This window comes from Rhododendron vialii, chromosome 7a (genome assembly GCF_030253575.1).
Source record: "Rhododendron vialii isolate Sample 1 chromosome 7a, ASM3025357v1".
Classification (NCBI taxonomy): Eukaryota; Viridiplantae; Streptophyta; class Magnoliopsida; order Ericales; family Ericaceae; genus Rhododendron; species Rhododendron vialii.
In genome coordinates, this window is record NC_080563.1 from 1,944,023 (window position 1) to 1,968,683 (window position 24,661).

Genomic DNA, 24,661 nt, shown 5'->3' on the forward strand with positions numbered 1-24,661 from the left:
TACCAGATAATTTTAAGATCAGTTGATGAAAGCTTCTAACAAGTAGGATTCAAATATTATATGTTTCTCCTTTGTTCGATTTTTGCTCCAATTCTCCCTATATTTAATTATTTGAGCAAAAGATACGATTATTCTTCATTGAAAGAGTTCTCATTACAGAAAGTCTATCCCACGGCTCTACTTCACCGCTCCCTACATCGCTCTCAATATCACCGTCCAAAAGTGTTTTGGACGGTCTGAATTTTACAAGACTCTTCTATGGAAGAGTTTACCTCTTCCTTAGAAAAGTTTTTTAAAATCCGGACTATCGATTGCCGAGACGTATTGTCAAATTGAGCGTTGCGGTGGGGGAGCGGTAAAACAGAGTGACAGGGTAGCACCGCTGTTCTCATTAAAGAGGCAGCACTTCCCATATATTGGGATGAAATTAAAGTTGCTGGAAAACAAAACGCGGGATTAAGTTCAAAAATCCAATGACTATACTGGGAACTAAAATCAGTTAGTACAATACTTCATTACAACAACGGTACCGCTATTTTGCTTTTACCAATCTAGGCTGGAGCTGGTACTACAGTTTTATATAGTGATTAACCACGAATGCATAAATGGCTGCAGAAAATCGGGTGAGAGTCTGCAGCGAAAAAATCCTTCACCGGAGAGAGAGAGAAACGATATGAACTCTATTTCTCATGAACAAGAGGGCTGTAGACAGGAAACCATATGTTGTGTTTGACATGTTCCACCGTCTCCTCCTGCATCCAAAGTGATAAAGCCACAGATGAATGATAACAAGAAAAACTCTGTGTCTGGTCTTATTCTCATTCTCTTTGTCGTGTTTTTTGAAAACCTGAAGAAAAAAAAAAAAACTAAACTTATGAAAACACTAATCTAATTAATACCTTCATTATTTTAAGTGTAAAAACATTTAGCTAGTAAACCCTAAAGAATGGAAAACTGCTCAACTTAGCTAGTAAACTTTATCTTTAAGCACAATAAGCTCTAATTTCTTTTTCTATTTTATCGGCGAAAGTCATTTTTGTTAGAATAATTAGATTAGCACCTTTTAAAAAAGAAGTTGAACTCCTTGCCTCTTTTCTCCTCGCATCTACATGCACCCCTAACACCGTTGAGCTAAAGGCCTCTCGGCAACAAGCTCCAAATATGGCGAAAACGCGGAGAATCACTTGGGGTTTTTGCAATTGAATATGAAGTAGGCTAGGTGTTCCAAAAAAATACAAAAGAAGAAACCTTAAAAAGGAAGAAAAACTGAGAACTGGGATTTCAGCAATACCAAGCTTCCCAAACTGGGTCTTGACAAAATCAGCAAGGGAAGCAATACTAGATGGGTTAGCCACATCAAGTTGATGAAACACCACAAAATCAGTGAGTCCAGACCCTTTGAGTTTCTCAAGAGCTTCGACAGTGATTCCATTTGAAGCTAATTGCCTACAGATTTCAAATCCTATTCCTTTATTTGCCCCTGTAACTGCATACCTACACAAACAAGAAACCAGAAAGGTGGTGTTTCTTCAATTCTGGTTACAAGCACTAGGGAGGAAGGGAGAGAGGGTTGCTTAATTCTACCGAAACAGTAGAGTACCTGTTTGTTGCTGTGCTTGTGACTACCATGGCGGAAAAGGTGGGATGTGGCAGAGGAATGTTAGCCTCTTGTTCTGGTCTCAATATTTGCCATCTTTAGTACTCCATATTTTTGTTTTCATAACTCAAGTCCGAGCAAATTTACGCGTATCTCGAATAATTTTGGAAAACAATCCTACCGACCATTGGGATCCCAATTAAAAAGCTCTCTATGGAGTGATTTCAAAGTGATTGATTTCAAAGTGATTGACAGCACTTGGGAGGTTTCGAATGTGAGACCCTTGAGGGAGCAAACATCTAAGTCCCACGCATTTGATAAGCCAATCTTGGGTTATTGGTTACTCCATCTTATATTGAACAGAGGCCCTGTTTGGCCCAAATTCTGTCTTTAAGAGTCATCTTTATTGTGAAATTTTTTAAGATTTAAATGTCAAACTTTTTAGATTAATCTTCAAGTCCTGACGAGCTGAGTCCGGAAAAAAAAAATTTGTGATCAAAACTAAAAAGAAAGGGCTAAAAGATGAAAGAAGGTTTGGAAAGGCATGGTAAGTGGATTTAGAGTTATTTTAGTTTGAATTTTTTTCGAACTTTGATCTACATGTATGCTTCTTGATTCCTCTCGTTGAAACTAAAGATAACCCTCAATTTTTTATGAAAAAATTTAAAGAAAAATCCACGCAACAAGCATTATTAGTTATTTAGAAATTAAGGTGCTTGATGCATATCAGAAAAAAGGGTATCTAGAGTGAATCTGATTTATTAGAGTTTGGTTTTTACTAAATTCTAGATATTGATTTTCCCAGAGTGTAGCAAAACTAGCAAGCTACATGGGAGTGAGTCTTTTTGCCTTTGGCATCTTTGTCTAGATTTTTACAGATGGGAGTAGAAGGAAAAAGGTCATATAACGCATGCGCGCGTGCAGGGTTCAGGCTCACAAAATTTTCCATGATTTTCAACCAAAAGAGTGGACTAAAAATGTGGTAGAAAAAGTTCATCTTATTCACAAGATCAACCAAACCATGCCAAGAACCAACGTAATCCTTGCCTTGGTCATTTTCTGAAAGCGCAAGAAAGGAAAGCACTCAGATAAAAGCATTACAGCAATCCCTGCCCTCCTCATATTAGCTTGATAGAAGATGAGCTCTCTCTCCTCCATTACCACAAATTGCTATCTCATCTTACTCCAATGATACAAAGGTAGAACAAGAACCAATCCAATGTTTTGTAGTCTGCTGTCTAAACTAATAAACCATCTGTGCCCGTAGTTTACTGGCACAAAAATCTGTGAAATATTACAAACCATTTATAGCGCAAACCATCAGAGTGTGACATTAAAAATCATAACATACTTATTTTACATGCATGCTGACATTCACGATATAGTTTGATTGCCCCGAGGCTCAAGTTGTTTATAACATTGGTTACATGAATATCACAGTATATGCTTCCACCCTCATCTGTGAGATTGGAAGTAGTAATACTCACTCAACAAAAGAAGCTACTTCTTTCCGAACAAAGAAGATGCCAGTGGGACCATCATCAAGAAGCAGGGCTAATCTCACTGGATGTTCAGCACCTTCTTCTACGCTAAAAATACCACTGTTGTTGGTAATGTCGGTTTTGACATAACCAGGGCATACACAGTTGATGCGGAAAGTTGGATACTTCTTGGCCAGAATTCTTGTGTATGCGTTCATAGCTGCTTTGGATACTTTATAAGCAGAGTGAAAGGCGGGCCAACCTTTGCTTTCTAATGAATTCTCCATGAAATCTTGGAGAAACTCGTTTAGTAACTCATGTATTGTATCTTCGGTGAGGGTTTCAGCATCATTCAATACTCCTTGAACCCGTTCGCTTGGTATAAACTGAAACAGCAACATGAGAGATAACAAATAAGGGCATGTACAATTGGTTTTAACAAGTTCAAAATTTTGACAGCAAAATATCTGCCAGCGTATTTTGGATACGGCCATGCAAGCGATTTTAAATTTATTATGCATCATCTTGATGAGTTTACCGACATTCTTATCATTGATCAGATAGCCGGAATCTTTTGACAGAGACTTAGAACGTGATTTCAAGTATTTATGATTCCATAGCTTGAAACAATTTGAAATATAGAAGTTCTTCCTAATTTCCTACTCAAGCGGGAATCACTTTTCCAGACTAAATAAGGAATGGAATCCCACATCAACCATGGGAGTCTCACATGCCTAAGAATGTAATCGTTAACAGTAATTCACTGCGTATATTTATTCCGAAACTGCAATTTGAGACAAGTAAGATTAACTATGAAAGGCTACAATAAGTTTACAATTATGGCAAGAAAATATGGGATGTTTCCAAATCTTGCTTATGTTTATGCAAACTAACTTCATTTTAATTAGTCTATCATCATTCATTTGGGTCTTAACGATTCTACCGTTTGAAAAGGATTGGAGAATTTGGAACCCGGAATGACTATCGATTACCTGTCCAAGTTGGAAACCCACCTACTTCAAATTAATCATTTACAAAAGTAGATGAGTTCACATAACATAAAATCTGATAAGTTCCCTCATGAAACCAGCCGCTTGAATAACCGACACTAGCAATTTGATAAACATCCCTTCGCTCTGATTCTTGTCATCCAAACATAGCTACTTCTGGTTTTAGCAAAAGATATAAGCACCCTAGTCTAACATGAGAGAAAATTCCTTTTGGTGGGAGATTCAGACTCATTATGAAGTTAATCTTCTGCAATGAACTCCAACAGCTCAATTTCTCGAGTCAAAACTGAAAGCTAGTAATGCCTGTATATAAGTTCAATCTCAAAATCTTCGATGAGGGTTAGGCAGGTCTTGTACCTTTAGCTTTCCCAAGCTAGAAGAAACATTGACAATCCTTGGCGAATCCGATAACTGGAGGAGGGGAAGAAATGCTTCAATCATCCTTTTTGCTCCATAGTAGTTTGTTTCCAAACATTCCAGCGCCCCCTCGTAAGTCTGAGTCATCAACTCATTCCAATTTATTTGGTTCCAATTGGTAGACTGCATAGAGTGAGACAATTCAGTAAGGACAAGTATTTTTAAAGGGACTTATAGTGAAAGAATAATAATACTACACTGTCCACTCCCCAGTGTATTCACTAAGGATTATATTTCCGATGAGTATTCCGTATAGACTTTAACAAATGTAGTCTCCTCAAATATATAGTCCAATCCGATGCTTATATTGTCAAACAAATGGCCCTAAGTGCCGATTACTCATGACAATTCTATGTCAGAAGGGAATGCGTACTTCATCATGCCTTTTATGTTAGAGACTCAGAAAGGAAATAGAAAATGTGTAAGACTCACCGGATTAGCAAGAGCAGCAGCAGCCCCTGAAGCATGGAAAGCATCCCAATCCATCACGACCCCACTAATCCCAGCATTGTTCACCTGCCACAGTCCAAGCTCTCTAAATGAAAGAATCAAAGTTCTTTAATTTTATTTTCTCATGCATGTTGAAGAAATTGTAAGTGAATTATACACCATTTAGAAGGAAATATATTCCATCCACATAACCAAATATGCTTATCAAACCATTGGATGCTTCAATTTCTTCACATAAATATTAATTACAGAAAGAAAAAGAAAAAGACTACCATGAGTAGCAACTAGGTATTCCCCATGTCACTTCTGTAAAAAAAGAATTTGATTTAGCTCATGAAAAAGCCTTTAAAACCTAGTTTTTGTTTCAAAATAATAATAATAATTTTAAGCTCATTCGGGGTTTCTTTTTAATGGTGAAAAAGCAAATAGCCAGAAGGCCCGACATGCCATTGAGTTCAAATCAATACATTTGCATAAGAAATATTAGAATATGCTTCTCAATAACCTTTTAATCAATATCAGCGATTTCATAAATACCATACCAAATCCCATCAATCGAATCACTTTTTGAGGATCAAAAAAATAAAAATCACTTTTCAGATAAATACGAGACATCTAAGTCAAGCAAGTACACAGAAAATCAATAAAAAGTAAAAAGGAAAAAAATGAGAACTGGGATTCAACAATACCAAGATTATAATGCCTGTTTATTTACCAAAAAAAAAAAAACAATACCAAGATATCAAGCTTCCCAAACTGGTTCTTGACAAAATCAGCAAGGGAAGCAATACTAGATGGGTTAGCCACATCAAGCTGATGAAACACCACAAGATCAGTGAGTCCAGACCCTTTGAGTTTCTCCAGAGCTTCTGTACCCCTTTTCTCATCTCTGGCTGTCAATACAACCGTGATTCCATTCGAAGCTAATTGCCTACAGATTTCAAATCCTATTCCCTTGTTTGCCCCTGTAACGACTGCATACCTACACAGACAAGAAACCAGAAAGGTGGTGTCTGTTAGATTCTCTGGTTACTAGCACCAGGGAGAGAGTGAAAAGGAGAGGTTTTGCTGCATTCATACTCAAGTATACCTGTTTGCTGCTGCTGTGCTGGTGACAGTTTCTGCCATGGCGGAAAGGATGGGGTGTGCGTGGCAGAAGAATGTTTTACCGATTTTCCTTTACACGTTTGACTAAAATAATGAATATTGATGGAAAATGATTTTCCCACTTTTTTTTTTTTTTTTTGTTAACGCCACTTTTTTACAAGTACATATTTTTGTACCAAAAATACACTTGCAGGAGAGTGGCGCTAAATAAAAAGGGAGTGACAAAATCAGCAGCCATATTAATTTGAGAAAATCTTCTTAACAGAGGATTCCGTGAACAGTTGTTTACGATGGTGAATCGCGACCATCCAAGAGTATTTTGGACGGTCCAGATGTTAATAAAACTTTTTCGGAGCCGAAAAAAGTTTCATGTAAATCCGGATGGTCGAGATCGCTCGGCTACATGAACTGCATATTTACAGCGGCTCCGTGAATAACTATCTTGATTGATTTTCTATGTGTAGAGCAAAATTAGCAAGATCCAAGCTACAAAGACGTGACTCTTTTTGGTGTCTTTATTCTAGACTTCTTCAATATGGGGTTAGCGTGGAAAAAAAATCATATATGGCGTTCTCCGACTCCGTGAATAACTCTATCTTGATTGATTTTCTATGTGTGGAGCAAAACTAGCAAGCTCCAAGCTACATAGGCGTGACTCTTTTTGGCGTCTTTTTTCTAGCTTTTTCAATATGGGGTTTTTATGGAAAAAAAAGTCATATATGGCATTCTCCGTGAATAACTCTATCTTGATCACTCTCAATCTTACCGTCCAAAAGTATTTTTGATGATCTGGATTTTGATAGACTCTTATATGGAAGAGTTTACCTCTTCATTAGAAAAGTTTTTTAAAATCTGGACCATTAATTGCCGAGACGAACGTTTAGAATGAGTGTTGCGGTGGAAGAGCGTTAAAACAGAGCGATGGGTAGCACCGCTGTTCTCATTAAAGAGGCAGCACTTCCCATCTATTGGGATTAAATTAAAGTTGCTGGAAAACAAAACGAGGGATTAAGTTCAAAAATCCAATGACTATACTGGGAACTAAAATCAGTTACAATACTTCATTACAACAACGGTACCGCTATTTTGCTTTTACCAATCTAGGCTGGAGCTGGTACTACAGTTTTACATAGTGATTAACCACGAATGCATAAATGGCTGCAGAAAATCGGGTGAGAGTCTGCAGCGAAAAAATCCTTCACGGAGAGAGAGACGATATGAACTCTATTTCTCATGAACAAGAGGGCTGTAGACAGGAAACCACATGTTGTGTTTGACATGTTCCACCGTCGCCTCCTGCATCCAAAGTGATCAAACCACAGATGAATAATAAGAAAAAAAACTCGGTGTCTGGTCTTATTCTCATTCTCTTTGTCGTGTTTTTCGAAACCTGAAAAAAACTAAACTTGTGAAAACACTAATCTATTTAATACCTTTATTATTCTAAATGTAAAAACATTTTTATGGACTTTTGGGAGTATTTTTCCGTTTCTTCATGAGAAGCGGTTTGTCTCTACAAAACTTCTCAGAAGAAAAAAGTTTTCTGCATTTCCAGGATATAGAGAACAGAAAACCAATAACCAAAATGACTGTGATTGTCAAATATCAAAGCAACTTTTTCTCATCTACTGTCCTCCTGCATGTAATGCCATGGCCGGTTTTAACCAAGAAAAAAAGGGATGCAATTTGCTTGAAAGAAAGTTGAAATCTATCCATACTTTTGACATCTGCCGGAGCTCTCTGGGTCCTATATCACCATGACCTTCTGCCAATTCTTCAGCAACAGCTGCTCGGATAACAGCAGCTCCAACCTCGGCTGTTATATCTCGAATACTGCAAGCCACAGAAAAAAACCAATTAGCGCAGATTCTTTCACCTTTATCATTCTTGTTTCATTGGAGTTCCCAAATGCCGGAGAAAGTTTTCTTCAACAAGTGTAAAACGCCAAACCATATCCTATAGTCTCCCTCACTTTTACAAGACCCGGTTGCGCATATACGATAACTAGGAAACAAAACAAGATTATAGCACTAGAAGGAAACACCCAAATGTAGGATGTTTATCTGGATATTTCAAAACGATGAGAAAGAAATTTGATTAGCATACCTGTACAGTCACGATAATTGGAAAAGGTTCGGAGGTTTACATACGTTTAGGTGTATACAGATATATGAGCTAGTGTCTAATTGACTCCATCAAATAATTCAAGTGTTAAATATAAGGAAAAATAACCAAAGGATAAGAACACCACCTCCCAATAGGTGGATACAGAACACCCCTCTGGATTTCTTCGTCTGTCATATATGAAGCAAGGCTGCAGAGGGGAAAAAACATTACCAATACTGGCTGCAGAGGGGGCAAAAACATCCAAAACTCTTTTCCTTTTTCCATTAAGAAGTAGAGAAAACATAAATTTTATTTAATTAATTCAGCAATAAGCCAATAACTACACAAGCCACAAGACCAATAACTTAGAGAAGGGGCGGTAAGATCATCCAGAGAGTAGTACTTGTATATGCTGCGTGTGTGCACACATACCCTGTTATTCCACCAAGGATAGCACTATCCTAAACAAGGGCTGCATTCACTTACTCATTGTCAAGTTATTGAGCATAGAATGTAACCAATAAAAGCCAACAAGATCATATGTTACAGCATTTAGCAATAAAGGCCTTCCTTACCCTGCAGATTGCACAATAATGGGATACTTGACAAAATAGAATTGTGTCAAGAGAGGATTTCAGAATGGACATGCACAGAATGTTGTATATGTCCAAAGCTTTTTATTTGTGTTGTTTCATATCCTTTTCCTTCTCGCAATCCTAATTTTCATTTCCCACCAAATGGAGGCCCTTTGGTCTCTCACATCGTATGATCAGATTTGCATGAGACGGTCTACAACCACTTTAGCACAGTGTTCGTAAAATCGAAATAAGCGTGAGACAATCTACCACCACTTTAGCACAGTGTCAAAACAATTACAAGGTGAAGGTCCGAAAACCAGAATAAAGAAATTACACAACAATCCAAATTTTGGAGTTCAAAACATAGTTTATGCACATGGTGTGTGAGCATCTCCAGGAGCCAGTCGCCTGTGGCTATTATGGAACAATAGCAATTTAGTGGTATCACTCTCTGAAATGAGTGTAATTAGCTATGTTAGAACAAATTTAAGTGGTTGAATGTTTAATATATACCATTCAGACGCTGCTTGCAACATTCCATCTGAAATCAAACGAGCACCTGAGAGAAGAGCTCCCAACCCAATCCTGAATCAACAAGAAAAAGTTTCAGATAGTTGTGACAAAATTAGACACACTATCAGCGATGTGAAAATTAGCACTAACCCAGGAAACAGATACATGTTATTTGCTTGATTTACATGGCCTATTTTTCCATTCCCTGTCAAGAAGTATACCAATTGTGAATGCAAGAATAATTGGATATACATACACCAAGGAAGACAGGTACATAGAGTGTTTGGTTGCATTCGCTACATAATGAGAGAGCCGAGTTAGACCGGTTAATCATTGATGTGCCAAAAACAACCTCCACCACAAGTTACCAGGTAGAGACAGAAACCATACCAAGGTCAACATTTTTGAACGGGCTACCACTTGCAAAAACTATATTTTCTCCAGCATGCTTGAAAGCATCAACAGCAGTGCATTCAGCTGTTCGAAGTCACATAGAGAGATGACGTTCAAAAGAAAATGGGAAGTTCCATATCTAAATACGGAACTCAGAGGTCTTGTAGAAACAAACCATTCATTGTGGGATTTGACATAGCAAAAATGGCAGGTTTAGTAGAATCTGATTCTCGCATGGCTTTGAGCACCTAATGTAAATGTGCACAATAGAGATAAGGACTGTTATAATAGAAGATATAGTACACTTAACCAAGTTCAAAAAACGCAATGATATACAGTATACAGCAAAAACTGGATAACACTCTGCCTTTGTTGTGCTTGGTGTCTTACCACTAGGCACTAAGAGAGAATGGGTTTAAAAAGACACAGGTAGCCACAGGTGAGCTCTTTGGCAAGAGAGGATGAGGAAATTAGGAGGAAACAGATGAAGAGTAGAGCAGTAAAACGGTTGTTCAACAGGGAGGGCTAGTCTTGTAACAAGAGAAAGAAAATGATTGTTGTCAGGCATACACAGATGAGGAATGACTTGTAAACTTTTTTATCCAACTATTGCCATTATCATCGACTAACCAATTAGTACACAACAAACCAAACCAACATGCCTTTCCAAACAAATTTAAGCGAACTTCTCTAGTTTATTATGCTTCATTTAAATATTAGACTTACGGACAAAGCAACAGCTCGGAAAGCAAATCGCTCACATCGAATCCAAGTATCTTTTTCTCTCTTCAATAACAGGTCAGGAAAGTAAGAATGTAATACGAAAAAATGACAAAGCAAACTGAAGGGCTTGCCCACCTCCTCATTGAAGACACCACCAACTCCAGACAAACCAAGAAGCACATGAGGCTTGACCTTCTTAACCTGAACAAAATTGATTCCTGATTATTGGTTTGTCTTGATAATGGAAGTACATACAATTTTGTGAAATAACATACATGAGTATAAGAAGCAAGCTAAATGGCAAAAGCTATCTTTTCCACATAACATCAACTTATAGCAGCCTTGTACTAACAGACTAAACAACACCGCTGTTAAATTTACCACTTCAATGAGGTTAGCTCCCTCCATAAGTCCCAATTCCTCAATCTCTGCAGGAGCTTTGGCAAATGGTGCGGCTGCTGGATCAATAACCTTCCTTGCGTTTGTGATGAGACCCTGCATTACACCAATATTCTAGAATAAGAATAAAGCATAACTCAAGTGAATGACTTTCTGAAAAAAGCGACTGAAATGATAAGTTTCAATCTGGCATATTATGAATTGTTCTTATTGTTCCAATGCAGTTCTTTCCACATCTCATTTAGTTAGATGCAGTTGCATAGTTTATTACTTTACTTTGTTGAGAGATGTAAAGATCCATGTCATTGTAAGTCAGTAACATTGTAAAAAAATCTCCAAGACAGTATGATTAAGTCATAAGTACCAAGTAATACATAAAACAAGCTATAGAGATTGACATTATGAACAATAACTGGCACAAAGTAAAGTGTAGCACCACACATCTTTGTCAAGAAGGAAAAACTGAGGATTTGCATCTGCTCCTGCCATTCTTTTTACAGCCTGTACAGCCATGTTAAGGACGCCAAGCCCTGCACTGAAATCCAGAAAACGAATCAGAAGATGCATCTCACAGCTGCCATTACCAACCACCTAAAATCATGAAGAAAACACATAAACCAGGAGAATTGTTTATTACAGGTTGAACTTCCTCACTACCTTCCTGCTCCAACTACAACTATCTTTTGGTTTGCAAAGTCGGCCAATGGCCAGCCTTGTGTCCTTACAGTTCCAAGCAGTCCTGCCAGTGCAACACCAGCAGTTCCCTATACAGCATGACAACAAGTGACATAAATCTCACTGTCGTATAGCACTTTGTTTCTTATTATACTTCTCACTATACTTATGAAGAATAGCAGATAAAGCACCAAGTACTCACCTGTATGTCATCATTGAACATGCAAAACCTTTTTCGATACCGTTGCAATGTTTCAAAAGCCCACTTCATTTGGAAATCCTCAAACTGAGAATATTCGCCAAACATAAATTTATCAGTGTGATCTTGGTTGTAAATAAAACTAGGTGTCATATTCCTGAAAGAAATAGACCTGCACAATAGCCTTGGGCCAACGAGTATGAACTGCCTCCATAAATTCATCAACAATTGATAGATACTCCTCTCCTTCCAACCGAGGTTCACGCAGACCTAAATCTGCCAAACTAACATTATGTGAAAATAAATCCTTGTGAAATTTGCTGCAAACAAAAATAGTTTCATGAGCATTTGTCCACTCAGGTAGCTTAAAGGGTACACTATTGAGAACGAAATATGATATATGCGCAGAATTTAACGTCAAAAGGGATAAGCGTTAATGCACATGTGCAGCCAAAACATACAAAACTGTAACCAGTTATGAAGCATGGAATAATGAGGAAAAGCTGGTTTTGAAATTATAGAAGACCTCAATGCTAAAAAGAACAACATTGAGCAGAAAAGAAACAGCACCAAGTTAAGCATTTCCACTCACAAAGACGATCTTCAAGAAGCTTCTGATTGTTTGTACCAACATCAAGCATAACTGGAAGTATCTGTCACAGAAGAACACTAGTTAGATGGGTATAAAAGAAAGCATAGGTGAAAGAAGAAGAATTAACGTACCAAAGTAGATATATTACATAATATGTATCTGCAATCTGGTGAACGAGATATTACTCTCTTTACCCATCAATCCTCCTACCTCATATAAACTGATGTTCACAAGTATAATACGCACTTACCTGATGATACATAGCCCGTATGTTTGCTAAGCAAAAAAACACACATATAAAATAACCAACATATAAGCAAGTAGAGGTAACCTTCTCCATGCATGATACAGCCAAGAACCATATGCCATGGTCCACATCAAGCATGGAAAGCATCCTCATGTTATTCAAGCAACAAATGTGAATGTGTGCTGCCAGATTGCAGAGGCATGCATACATTGACACACACTATTAACCCAGTCAATTATATTATACAAGTCTATTTGCTATGACATATGAACCTGTACATAAGAAAGAGAGATAAATGGAGCATACTCTCTGTGGGTTGATACCAGCAGCAGCAACATACATATCAAGTTTTCCAATGGGTATTCCAATTCCCTGGACTCCAAGATCTCCTAGACCAAGAATACGACTGCCATCTGTCAGGACAATCATGTCAACCTGCAATTGCAAATTGAGCATCGTCACTTTTAAGTTTCAATCAGTGCTGAAGTTGACCGGTTTAATGTAGCTAACCTTTAAGCTTCAATGCACTGAGTTATTGATATCAACAAAACTCACGCTAAAGAATGTAAAGCATATAAAGACCAATCAACAGTAGCATACTTTAATGCAGATTGACAAATTAACAAGCTTGTAATACACTGTAACAACAGTAAAAGCTCAAGATTCCCCTGCTCGCATGTAAGTTTGTTTTAGCCTTGCAGGTATAAAGTCAAGTGGAAGCTGGCTATAATATGTGAAATCTAACCTGCATAAGCACATGACTCTATATACAATATCACATCATAATTGACTTTTGTATAATTGGTACAATTTACAACTTTCTGTGAGCTTTACTGCTTGACGACATGACTTGAAAAGAAACAACTATTGAAGAAACACAAGTGCAAAGCTTTGTCGTTGTATTTGCATCTAGTACGTGAAAAGCAGAACGAGAACAAAACTGATCATGAAAACATTGAAGATTTCTGCAATACCTGATGAGCAGGCCAGTTGTAAATCATGGACATCATCTCTCCTTTATCTTTTGCACTAAAGTACATTCCGCGTGGGCGTCTAAACAACCCTGAATAGTTTTGACATACCAGTCCAACTGTTGGAGTGTATATTATAGGAGCAAAATCTTCGATATTATCAATCAGGACCTGGCGAGAGAAAAAAAATATAATTGCATTTCAATTGTATTTAGATTCTCTAGGTAGAGAGATTATAAGTAAATCTTCAAATAACCTACTGCAAACAGATGACAAATTTCCACCAAACTTACTCGATAGTACAACGTCTCATTTCTGTCATGCAGTCGATTCAAGATCCTCCATTTTGCCAAGGACACAAAACCATCTGGTTGTCCTTGAGTATTCTTCTCAAGTGAGTGATATGACTCCACTGACAATGCAAACAACGAAACATCAAGGCCAGTAATTTGAGAAACAAAATCAATTACACAAACATGTAGATTAGGCGGGGGGAAAGGCACAATGAGTAGGATAGATGTCATCAAAAGGCCAACCGGCGCCAGGTAATGTTTCCGGTTTGGTACTTCTTGGGGGGTGTGGGTTGGGGGACAGCAACAGAACATAGATAATTCCACTGTCTCGTATGCAAGGATTATGATTTTCCAGTGAAACAATGTACTTAGTAACTCCACAATAACAAACTCAAATTGCAAGGTCACTCAAATTCATTCATCTACCTATTTTCCCGAACTACGGAAATCAATCTAATCATGACGTCTTCTTTGCACACCAGGATTCAATGGCAAGGGCAACTACCTGACAGCCGACATAAATAAGAATGGCAACTTAAAGGTAGGACACACAACAAAAACCATAAAGCACTGCAGAATATTTGCAGTAGGGTCAATAATTTGCCTTCTACTTTGAATTGCAATTTTCATGCTGCTATTTTTCCTCCGCAAGATAATTTATCTAACTTTAACTCGAGCAACATTGCTCATCATCTTATAATTTGACAAGTTGGGGGCGCCAAGATCATGGTTTTGATTACCTAGAGAAGGTTTTCTAGGGAAATAGTCAGAATACTTCGGGGAATATATCCATCACAAGATTTCTTAACATTCATCACAACAATCTGCAACTAAAAGCATCACCCAAAATTATTGTTCAGGAGCAGTCATTGAAGAAAATGCTGGAAGATGTGTGTATGTAAAGAAACCTTCTACTTCTTATTGCCTATTTCATAGGTATATGACCATGCAAGGGTGCACAGGAAGACATGTTATAAGTCATAACTACAAGTCTACAACATTAATCCAAATGTCCTTGTGCTTACACATTCGTCACACACACACACACATAGATTTCATGTTTTTCTTTTCAACAATCAATAAACAGAGAAAATTAATGCCCTGTCTCTTCAATTTACAAGCAGAGGCTATGTTTTCTCATCCTTTTCCCTCTCCTCCATCACCAACCTCACTGACATTATAGAACCCTGGTTCCTGACTGCTATTGGTGCTTCGAAGAATTTCCAAGAAGGTTAATATCAATAAAGAAAGCACAATATCTTAGGAGCCCACCTACACCATAACAAACTTGGTAGAGTTGTCAAACCACATTTTTTAACTTGCATTTAGGAAAAATATATTTATTCATTCAGACATTATGTATTCTGAGTGTAGAGTGTAGATTATTCTATTATTAGGTAAAGAGTTAAACGCACGTCTGGTAAAAACTTATTGCTTTAGTTCCAATAAGATAAGCATACGATGACTAGGAAAATATGAAGATTAACAAAATGACATATTTCACTTGTGCAGTCCCAATAGGAAAGTATAATGGACATCAAACTTACTGAAACGGACATATTGCTGCTCAAATGATATCACACGAGGAGGGAGGAGACCGCGGAGCCCAAGACGATCTCTTTCTGTCAAAGGGAAACCAGTATCCTGCTTTTCGAAACCGACAGAAACAACAAAAGCAAAATAAGAAAACATTATTCACCTCATCGTTTGAGTCATTCACTAGTTTTTTCCTCTATTTATCTCTCCTCACATACTCATCATAAGTGACACTATTCAGTTTCTAAAAGACCAATACTTTTTACCGTAGACAACTGGGAAAAAACTCCTGCACAATTTGGATTTCTGCACTAACATTATGCTCAAACTTAAAACCGTATAGGCAACTTGAATCCATCAATAAAAGGAAAAAAAAAAAATACAGTTACAATCGAAACTAACTAAAATTGAAATGCCTTTAGAGCTCCATCCGCTCAACAAACCATCGAGCATGTTACACATAAACAGAAATAGATTACCGTCACTTTAACTAGTAAAAATTCTGTAATCTCATCAAGCATCAACATAACCATCACGTAGCAGAAATGTGATAGGCAACTCAGCTCATCAAGCTCTAAACCTTTTTTTTTGATAGGCAACTCAGCTCTAAACTTAACCATCACGTAGCAGAAATTTGACAAGATTTCGTACATCATTATGCCATTCATGAAGCTTTGACAGTTTTACTCAAATACAATTATGCGATTAATGAAGCTTTTACTCATATTTTCTCTTCGATTAGAGTTAGATTAGCGTTAGTCAAGGGCTGGAGATGCTCTTAATAAACAAGACAAGTACAAATATCTAAAGTTATATACTATGATCGAAGCTTTGAACTAGAAAAGAGCGACAAAAGGTCGACCTTGTTGAACCACGGATCATGAAGGATATCGGCGCCTCGCTTGTGGACAATACACGGACCAGGGATGCACGTGGAGAACCGCCGCGCACGGCGGAGGTTCGACGCCGCGGATCGAGCGAGCCTCCACATTCCGGGCCCTAAAAAAACTCAAATCACCGAACCAGAAGAGGCAACTGAAGATCAGGACTCGAGATCAGGGCAGTGACTTGTGTCAACACAAGGCCATTGTTTTTTTTGGTCAGTGAATCTTTCGGTTGAAAGGAAATGGTCGTAGTCCCATTCAAGTATTTATAAAGGTTAGATTATGTATTGGACTATTCGTTCGACTGTTTAACGCTGTCGTGGAAAGTTGAAGCAGCTGTTGAAGAAGAAGCTGCAACTGAGTTACTGAGAGCTAGAGAGAGAGAGAGAGACGCGGAGGAATAACGCTGAGCTGCCCGAGATTTTACGGGGAGGGTGGGAATGTAGTGGAGTGCGACTATCGACTATCGAGTGGTGAATGAGCTGCCCGATGAAAGGCGGGCAAGGAGGGGGGAATTAAATAGTTAGGTGAATTATTAATAGAACCGGTCGTGTCAAGAAGCCTACCGAGTTGGAACTGGCCACTTTGACGACCCGTATTAGGTCGGTAGGGTCAGGTATGGTATTTTTCCCTTTCTTTCTTGTGGACTTGAATTATTTGGGGAGTGCGAAATTATTTTGGGAGTGATTTCGCACTCCCCAAATAATTGTTAACCCGGGTGCAGAGTGCGAAAAGCATATTGATTTTTGCACTCCCATAGAGTGTTGGGATTGCGGTAACAATTTTGGTTGTGTGAAAATCACTTCCCTCAAAATGGGGGCAGAGAGAAGAAGTTGAATTATAATGTTATGCATCATCCGAGACGTTCATTCAGCGATTCAACGGTCTATATTTCATCTCCGTCGTGTAGCATCTGAGCCGTTCATTGTCGAGATAAAATCTGGACGATTGAATTACCAAACGTACAGATCGGATGGGTGCACCCCCTGCACAGCACCCACCCGCTCCCCTAAAATGAAAAAATAAAAAAGTACTCCATTAATCATTTTGGGTTAGCTTGCAAATCCAACCATACTTGATTTGGTTTAGGGGTGTTAAATATATTCTCGTGTCTTGTTATTTTTATTGAGTTTATTGATTAGAAGGTCATTACCATATTCTTTCATGACTTTTACTTTTATCCGAGTTTAATATTCAAAACGCCAATTACTAATATATAGTCAAAGTATTCATAAAGTTTTGAACTTTCACTTTTTAGATTTTCGGAATGGGAATCGATTTTGCCACTCTCCTTTTTGTTAATGTCACTCATCTTCTCTCATAAAACAAATCTATATTATAAAACAGAACGGTATCTTAAGGGAATATTTTAAAATTTATGTACACATACAAACAAGAACACATTTTTAGCCGTTAGATTGAGTTTTTAATATATTACAGTCGTTGGATCTTACAACATGACATTTTGGTAAATACATTACATTTCAGTGGCATTTTAGTGAGGGAGGGAGGAATTTTAAATAAAATTCTCTCTCTCTCTCTCTCTCTCTCTCTCTCTCTCTCTCTCTCTCTCTCTCTCTCTCTCTCTCTCTCTCTCTCTCTCTCTCTCCACGCAGGCAGTAGAAATGGGTTGGGTGTGATCCAACGAAGTAAACGATGGCCATGCTGTCACTTCAAAATCATTGATACTGCTCTGTTTAAACCAGTGGTTCCCATCTCTATCTTCCTTCCTTCTCATGCACTCGCTACCTTTTTTATGTAGCCAATGAGTTATTTGATGGAATGCCCAACACATGCTCGGTGAATCTGTAGCAGTGAATTGGTTTTTATAGTAAGCAGGTATTCAATTGTATGTGTAATCAGGTATGGAATTGGTTTTTATAGTAAGCAGGTATTCAATTGTATTCAATCTGTAGCAGCCAACAAGGTATTCAATTGTATGTGTTTTGGAAAATCTTGGGAAGCAGGTAATGGCTATTGGCCATCCATTTAAGTTGGAAAATGTGTAAACGCATGCAATGTGTGAACAATAGTTCATAACTGAGTGTTTCATCATCTTCTTTTTCTCAGGTATAAGGCTGCATAAATCAAAAACACTAAATTAGAAGGATGATAATTTTCGTCCCCTACTCTTATTGCTCTCTCATTTTTATAAATTAAACCAAAAGGCCAAAACCAATACCAAAAAAAGTTTCCATTATTATTTTTCATCCCCTACTGATTTAGTTAATGTAGAGCATTGGTTGGTATGTTTAAATTTTAAATGTTGGTTCTTATACTCCTACTCTTGGACAGGGGTTAATATATTGCGTTCAATATCCAGTATTTATTTGTAGTGTGCTGATCGTGGAGTCGTGCCTTCAAGCATGCACTAGCAACGTGCCTTTAGATACGTTGCGCCGTGCCTTCAGGCACGGGCATGCACTAGTCATCTAATAAAGACACAAAGGGAAATGCCATTAACAAAAAAAAGAGCGGTAAAATCACTCCCCTTCCGGAATTCATATTAAAATCTTGTACAAGATTGCCAAGAGATTGTGAAAATCATTGGCCATTATAATTTTTTTTTTAATCACCTTTGAATCATGGTCCAACGACAAAGGGCATCAAAACTCAAGCATAAAATAGAAGCCAGCCCTATAATTGGAATCCAGCATTCTGGGTCAAGTATATCGGCTATTCTGCTACAATAATAGAACTACAATGGAGTGAAGCATATATTCGTAGAGTTAGGTTTCAGTGAGGGATTCCTCATTTTATTAAAATGCGGGACTCCCCTTCCCGATTGAATTTCGATGATCCGAGCCGCTCAAAGTGATCATAACGTGATTTTAAGGGTCCTCGTGAGAAATCAGCAAAAAAAATGACAGGGAAGGGCTTCATCCGAGCAGTTTTCATTGAACGGTTCAAAAAAAACTGCTCGAATGACGCCCTTCCCGGTCATTTTTTTTGCTGATTTCTCGCGGGAACCCTTAAAATTACGTTCTGCACACATTGAACGGTTCGGATTTTCAAAATTTGATCGGGAAATGAAAGTCCCTCATTTTAACAAAATGAGGGATCCCTCACTTGAAAATTCCTCTATATTCGTATGCTTCGCTAGATGTTCATAGGGTGAGTTTGAAAAAGATATTTCCCGTGTCCAAAACGCGGCAATAAAAACCGCTACTTATAAGTATAATATGGTTAGATGGTGAGCGACCGAATCCAATCATCTCCTTTATAAGTACCAAAAGAGGAATATGCTTATGCTAAATTGTTAGAACTTGGTTAACGTCCGCCTTCTTTTTCAGATTTAAAGGAACTTTGTGGCGATATGGATACAAGCACTTTTCCGCTAGTCAAACGATTTTTTTAATTTTTTTTTTGAGAGAGAGCGCAACAACTTCACCAGATGGTCCTGACCTAATGGATGGATTTCGATTTTTGAGAGTATCAACATGATATGACCACTGATTCGCTGTTGAAGAAATGTCAAAAAAAAAAAAAAAAAAGTTAAAAAGTGACAACTCAAGGCCATCAAATCCAGGAAGTGGAATGATTCTGTTCCTATGAGGTTAAAATTCACTAAAAAAGGGCAGGCTCCATAGCATGAACGGTGTTGGTGCACAATGCCTATAAAACCACCCTAAATGGAATTGATTCTAGTGGAACCAAATGCCATTTTTCCAACAAAAGCATCTAGTGGTGGGCATGTGTGAATGTGTTTTGGGCTGGACTCTCTCTCTCTCTCTCTCTTATGTTGCCAAGACACTCTCTCTCTTATATACCTTGAAAGAGAAAAGGAAAGCAAGAAGAGAAATAGTCATATTTCATTAGCCAAATTAAGACAAAGTGCTGTATTAGCTCAACCTAAATTGGCTTTGGATTTGAGCAGCAGCACGCAAGTTCTGTACTTAATTGAGAAAGTGATTTTCTTCCAGTATTAGGCATATATAGGATCCAAACACAGCCTTACAGACTTGCAGTACCGTATGATCATATTAGGCTCTAAATGCAATAACTAGTCCCATCACAGACAACCCATTTGCCGGAGGCACCGTCCCTCAACTCCATATGTATCAAGATAATGTTTCAGAACTTGTATCACATGTATAATCGTAAGGGTGAGTGAATAAGCACACCACAGTCACAGTAGGATCATAAATCAAAGAATGAAGAAACCATATACAAGACGTACACAGTTTTTAACCATCAAGAACCAGCTTCAGCTGCAAGCGTCAATCTGACACCGTCTTTGAACGAAATAGGAGAAATTCCTAGTGTTTGGATCAGTTTGGAGATATCCATGGATATGTCAGCTGGAGACTTGACACCGCGATCAACCTACATTTTTGGGTGATGGCCATCCAAGGTGGCAACCAGAAATTTAAGAATATAAAAATGAACAGGAAACAACTAACCATGAACGAGGTAAGAGAAATACAGCAAGACAATAATTTTTGCACTGTGGAAAGTAAAATCCATTAATCTGATAGACAAACATACTGATGCTGCAGACACTGGTTTGATTAGTGAGCTATTGTATCCTCTGAATTGTGCCACAGCTTCAGCCATCTGAGCACGGGACAACCTGTCTGGTCCACCAATGTTTAAGAGCAACTGCATTTGCTTACCCTCTGAGACAACAGAAAGGAAAAGAAGTTTTGAGTATTCAAAGTCTTAAGAGGACCATACCTTCTTGTTCAATAATATGCCTTCTAGTTTTAAAACCTTCAGGGAATGTTTGTTTGTTTGACCGATACAAGGGGCTGCATATCTAGGTTTGGCTAAAAAACATCTTATAGTCCTGATTAAGCATGCATTAGATATGTAATCCCCCCAAATTTGGCATTTACAATACCATGGGGATGTGTTAATATTTAGTACCATTAGTCCGGTGGAATTACACATCCCTTGGATCATATATCCCTTCACTATAAAACCATCCAAACAAATGGGGGTAAGGGGTTTGTAATGAAGTTTTCTGCAAATCAACATGCATGTATACCAGAATCATTATGGATATTAGAAATGTCAAACCTGAGATCCATGTGTTTGACAGTAACAGTATGACAGTCACAACATCCTTGACAAACACAGGGCAACGAAACTCGTCATGAAAGAACTCCATTTTATCTCCTTTCGAGAGTACACTATCCATCCACTGCATCATTCAGTAAACATGCACTGAATCCAATTTATAAAGGCAGTCATTGGTAAAATATTTAAGTACCCAAAACAAAATCATCTTCAGATGAGAGGCTTATTGCATCATAAAAGAAAGAATGGAAACTTTAGAAAACAAAATATGGAGCATTAGTAAAATCTTTATGTTCCCAGATTTACTGCTGACTTCAGATTCCTTTTTGATCATACAATTCATACTCAAAATAAAGTGATTATGACCATCACAGCTTACTAAACCCAGCCCCAATAAGGAAACAAATAAGTTCCTTTTTTATCGGGAAAAAACAAATAAGTTCCTGCTTCATTGCATGGTTCTCATACCATGTGTTTTTACTTTCAAAAAGTTGATCAGCTAATGAACCAAAGTTAAGACGTCCTATATTGTCTTGCAGGTAATAATGATTTGACTACGGTGGGCCATGCTGACTAAGCAAGCACATTAATAACTGAATTTCAACATCTACAACTCGAGCAGTAGCAATGAACATAGTAGATTTCATGAAAATAATCTAGGTGGCAACTGGCAACCTTTTCATTAGAGAGAAGATCCAGCTTGGTTTTAGTTGAAGCAAAATGATTCAATTACTAGAAACCTTCATTTTCTGCCCTTTTTTTTTCTTTTGCAATTTTACTGAGTTCAGTCAATTTCCTAAGTCAGCTGGTAGGATTTATTTACCGGTGAATTTGCATTAAGTATAAAACAAGGAGTGCCCATGTGCATATGCACCTGAATTGGAAGGGATTTTGGAACAGGGGAAATGGTCTGTGGCCCAAAGATGATACTGCTTCTCAAAATAGCAAAGTTCAAGCAGTCTTTAGAAATGAATTGCTCTGCTGCCACTTTAGATCTCCCATAGAAGTTCACAGGAGCAGTTTCATCGTCTTCCTTGTAGAAGGACTTTACCCCTTCATAGACTGGCAAGCGGAGTTCCATCAGGCTCGGTTTACCGCCAAGAATAAATGGAACATAACGTCAAAAAACAAAATGAAATAAACAGTTTCCAATATAGACAGCAATGTCATGACAGTGTTCAGTTTAGCTTCACACCAAAGAGGAATGAAATGTGTATCTTATCGACATGTTATCACTGTACTAAAAAACAATCTTCAACCAGGAACATGGGTAAACCAAGAACAGGGCTAACCCACAAACATTCAGTCCATCTAGGAGGTTAATTAAGACCAGAAAGTGCTAGAGACTTAAGATTTTGCCTCTTTATCTAATAAAATAGTGAAATTTTGGTATGGAAATTTTCATTTAGATAATTGGGAACTGAAGATCATAGGAATTAGACTATAATAAACATCTCAATTCGTTCACCCTATACATAATTTATTACTGGTGGGCAACGGCCTAATGTAGCACCTATTCTTTCTGGTTAACTGAATCATTGACACTGTCATAAACCTAAAGATTAGTCTCCGAATAAATTTGATTTTGGTCAACCCTATCCCAAATTACCACAAGCCAAACCACCTGAATCTGCAAAAATCAAGGCTTGTAACCCCTTTATCCATGTTACATGCAGATGTACAAAGATAACAGTTCCAGTGTACCTTGATCAGTTGATAGATGAATCAGAAGTGTATTGCTCTCTTTAAAGCTTGATAACCATTTTACAAGGGCAGAGGGCACGTTAATAGACATGGCAGCTGTAGGGTCCATTTCACAGGTACGAGGAACGGATAGTGCAGCACAATTGACCACCACGTGAGGCTGTAAAAAGTTCACATGTAGAGCATGGTAAGACATGATTCCGTAGCATGACAAACTGCAAAACCCATGCTTATAATGGTTTGGCGGTTTCAGTCTAATTCTGAGACCATGATTTTGTACCACTTACTAACTGAATCAACATTTCGTGAATGGAAATACATAACTAATCTAAAGCGACTCAACTACAAATTGACAGAATCTAAGGATCATTCTGCTTGAATGGAAAGGAGGGCTTCTGTTAGCCAAACAAACATCCAAGCGTCCAAGAGTACATTATATACTGTAGGATGAAAATACGATTGTAAGGCAAGTTAGGCAACTCAAAAGTCCTGATACATCCAAACAGTTCCTTCTATGACTGAATTGCAGTTCGAGAAGGTGCTTCACCTAAAATCATTACATACAACACAAATTGGCATGTTTTCCAACACCAAAGAGTCGTGCCTGCAACCAACTAGGATCATAGTATTACACAGGAAATCAACACTAAATCATTGTGAATGAACGAAGTATTGAGAGTTTGAAACCACCTTCCAAGAGTTAAATATATGTTATATACAAAGGTAAATTTTTGATAATTAACAGAAGCAAACGCACTATTTGCACTCCCAACTGAACGTACAGGTCATGAGCGTAGATGGACCAATCACAATTTCACAATAATTGCAAAAGAGTACTGCCATTTGCTAGAATCCTGTGCAGTATGCACTTATCTTGAACAACACAGAATCCCACACCATGGTACTAAAAATAGAGCTACATAAGTAACTACGTTTCAGCTCCCTAAAAATTTCTGTTAAGGACTTCATCAGAAAGTTAACAATTACCCGGAATTAACCACAAGGGATTTGGCCAAGTAGACATGAGAAAGCTAATAAGTGTTTGCCCTCTATGAGGTCATATGTTTGAATCCCACGAATGTCAAACATTACAAAACTTAGGGCGACAGGAGGGTTTGCCCAGTTATTAACTTCGGGATCACAGAATTAGTCAAGGTGCGCTCAAGCTCGCCCAGACATCCGGTTATAAAAATAAAAATTAAAAATTACTCAGAATTCAAAAAGACCAAGAAAATCAAGATAACGAACACATAAACTAAACCAAATCCACTTTCCCAAAGAACAAGAAGAACATCTAAAGACTTCTCAAAGACAAAACTCAGCATATAAACGCTAAAAATAGACACCCACTAACCAAATATGAGCAGGGTACAATGTTTGGAATCAGACCTGGCCAAATGCTTGAGAGATAACGTCGAACCCATTTCCGGTCCGTAAATCGAGGTGGAAAGCTAGCGCTTGGGGGATGGCGTCGAGCAACGGCTGAGGAGGAGGGTTGGTGTGGTATGTGAAAGCAAGATCGTAATGGGTTGATTCTTGGATCTCTGAAAGGCCTTGCAGTAGATGCTGGCCTAAGTAACCTGTGCCTCCAACCACTAACACTCTCTTCATGTTCGTCTCTCTTCTCTCTCAAGGAATGATTCAGGTTGCGGTTGGAAATGGTACCCGCTGTCCAGTTTTTCTTCGAATTTTTAGATCCGAAGGAAGTCCCCGATGTCCACGATGAAGGGTTGGCCTAATGTAATTGTTACGGCACTCTCTGGT

The 24,661-nt window shown here is 38.0% G+C and overlaps 3 protein-coding genes across 4 annotated transcripts; all 3 read right to left on the reverse strand.

The window, feature by feature from the left end:
- Positions 1-456: 456 nt before the first annotated feature.
- Positions 457-16,654, reverse strand: LOC131333297 (NAD-dependent malic enzyme 59 kDa isoform, mitochondrial). 2 transcript variants are annotated; one of them, XM_058367754.1, is made up of 19 exons: positions 16,150-16,654; positions 15,299-15,395; positions 13,752-13,870; positions 13,462-13,629; positions 12,794-12,922; positions 12,241-12,301; positions 11,821-11,924; positions 11,652-11,735; positions 11,432-11,538; positions 11,216-11,309; positions 10,757-10,870; positions 10,511-10,576; positions 9,828-9,900; positions 9,650-9,736; positions 9,410-9,464; positions 9,260-9,331; positions 8,314-8,376; positions 7,781-7,895; positions 457-752 (listed from the first exon to the last, which is right to left on the reverse strand). In XM_058367754.1, the coding sequence occupies exons 1-19, from the start codon at positions 16,276-16,278 to the stop codon at positions 681-683; spliced, it is 1,809 nt and encodes a 602-aa protein (XP_058223737.1). In that variant the 5' UTR covers positions 16,279-16,654; the 3' UTR covers positions 457-680. The 2 variants fall into 2 exon arrangements, with proteins under 2 accessions (XP_058223737.1, XP_058223736.1); XM_058367753.1 differs by lacking the exon at positions 457-752 and adding an exon at positions 7,071-7,358.
- On the reverse strand, positions 2,750-6,175 carry LOC131333301 ((+)-neomenthol dehydrogenase-like). The gene is made up of 5 exons (XM_058367759.1): positions 6,046-6,175; positions 5,691-5,937; positions 4,938-5,021; positions 4,446-4,628; positions 2,750-3,464 (listed from the first exon to the last, which is right to left on the reverse strand). Exons 1-5 carry the CDS (start codon positions 6,081-6,083, stop codon positions 3,081-3,083), a joined length of 936 nt encoding a protein of 311 aa, XP_058223742.1. The 5' UTR covers positions 6,084-6,175; the 3' UTR covers positions 2,750-3,080.
- Positions 16,655-20,133: 3,479 nt separating the features above from the next.
- LOC131333300 (uncharacterized) lies at positions 20,134-24,661 on the reverse strand. Its single transcript, XM_058367758.1, has 6 exons — positions 24,287-24,661; positions 22,898-23,057; positions 22,068-22,255; positions 21,194-21,317; positions 20,660-20,790; positions 20,134-20,497 (listed from the first exon to the last, which is right to left on the reverse strand). The coding sequence occupies exons 1-6, from the start codon at positions 24,506-24,508 to the stop codon at positions 20,366-20,368; spliced, it is 957 nt and encodes a 318-aa protein (XP_058223741.1). The 5' UTR covers positions 24,509-24,661; the 3' UTR covers positions 20,134-20,365.

What these genes read in the sequence shown, in the direction of transcription:
- LOC131333301 (XM_058367759.1), bottom strand. Translation starts at nt 6,083, where the DNA reads ATGGCAGAAACTGTCACCAGCACAGCAGCAGCAAACAG. An exon ending in TTGGGAAGCTTGATATCTTG is followed by an intron (nt 5,022 to 5,690) that starts GTATTGTTTTTT and finishes GGACTGTGGCAG; the next exon opens with GTGAACAATGCTGGGATTAG. An exon ending in CTAGCTTGGGAAAGCTAAAG is followed by an intron (nt 3,465 to 4,445) that starts GTACAAGACCTG and finishes TTGCTGTTTCAG; the next exon opens with TTTATACCAAGCGAACGGGT.
- LOC131333300 (XM_058367758.1), bottom strand. Translation starts at nt 24,508, where the DNA reads ATGAAGAGAGTGTTAGTGGTTGGAGGCACAGGTTACTTAGGCCAGCAT. An exon ending in TCATCTATCAACTGATCAAG is followed by an intron (nt 22,256 to 22,897) that starts GTACACTGGAAC and finishes TCCGCTTGCCAG; the next exon opens with TCTATGAAGGGGTAAAGTCC. An exon ending in CAAAATCCCTTCCAATTCAG is followed by an intron (nt 21,318 to 22,067) that starts GTGCATATGCAC and finishes TGAATGATGCAG; the next exon opens with TGGATGGATAGTGTACTCTC.
- LOC131333297 (XM_058367754.1), bottom strand. Translation starts at nt 16,278, where the DNA reads ATGTGGAGGCTCGCTCGATCCGCGGCGTCGAACCTCCGCCGTGCGCGG. An exon ending in ACAACTGGCCTGCTCATCAG is followed by an intron (nt 12,923 to 13,461) that starts GTATTGCAGAAA and finishes TTGCAATTGCAG; the next exon opens with GTTGACATGATTGTCCTGAC. An exon ending in GTTCAAAAATGTTGACCTTG is followed by an intron (nt 9,465 to 9,649) that starts GTATGGTTTCTG and finishes ACTTCTTGACAG; the next exon opens with GGAATGGAAAAATAGGCCAT.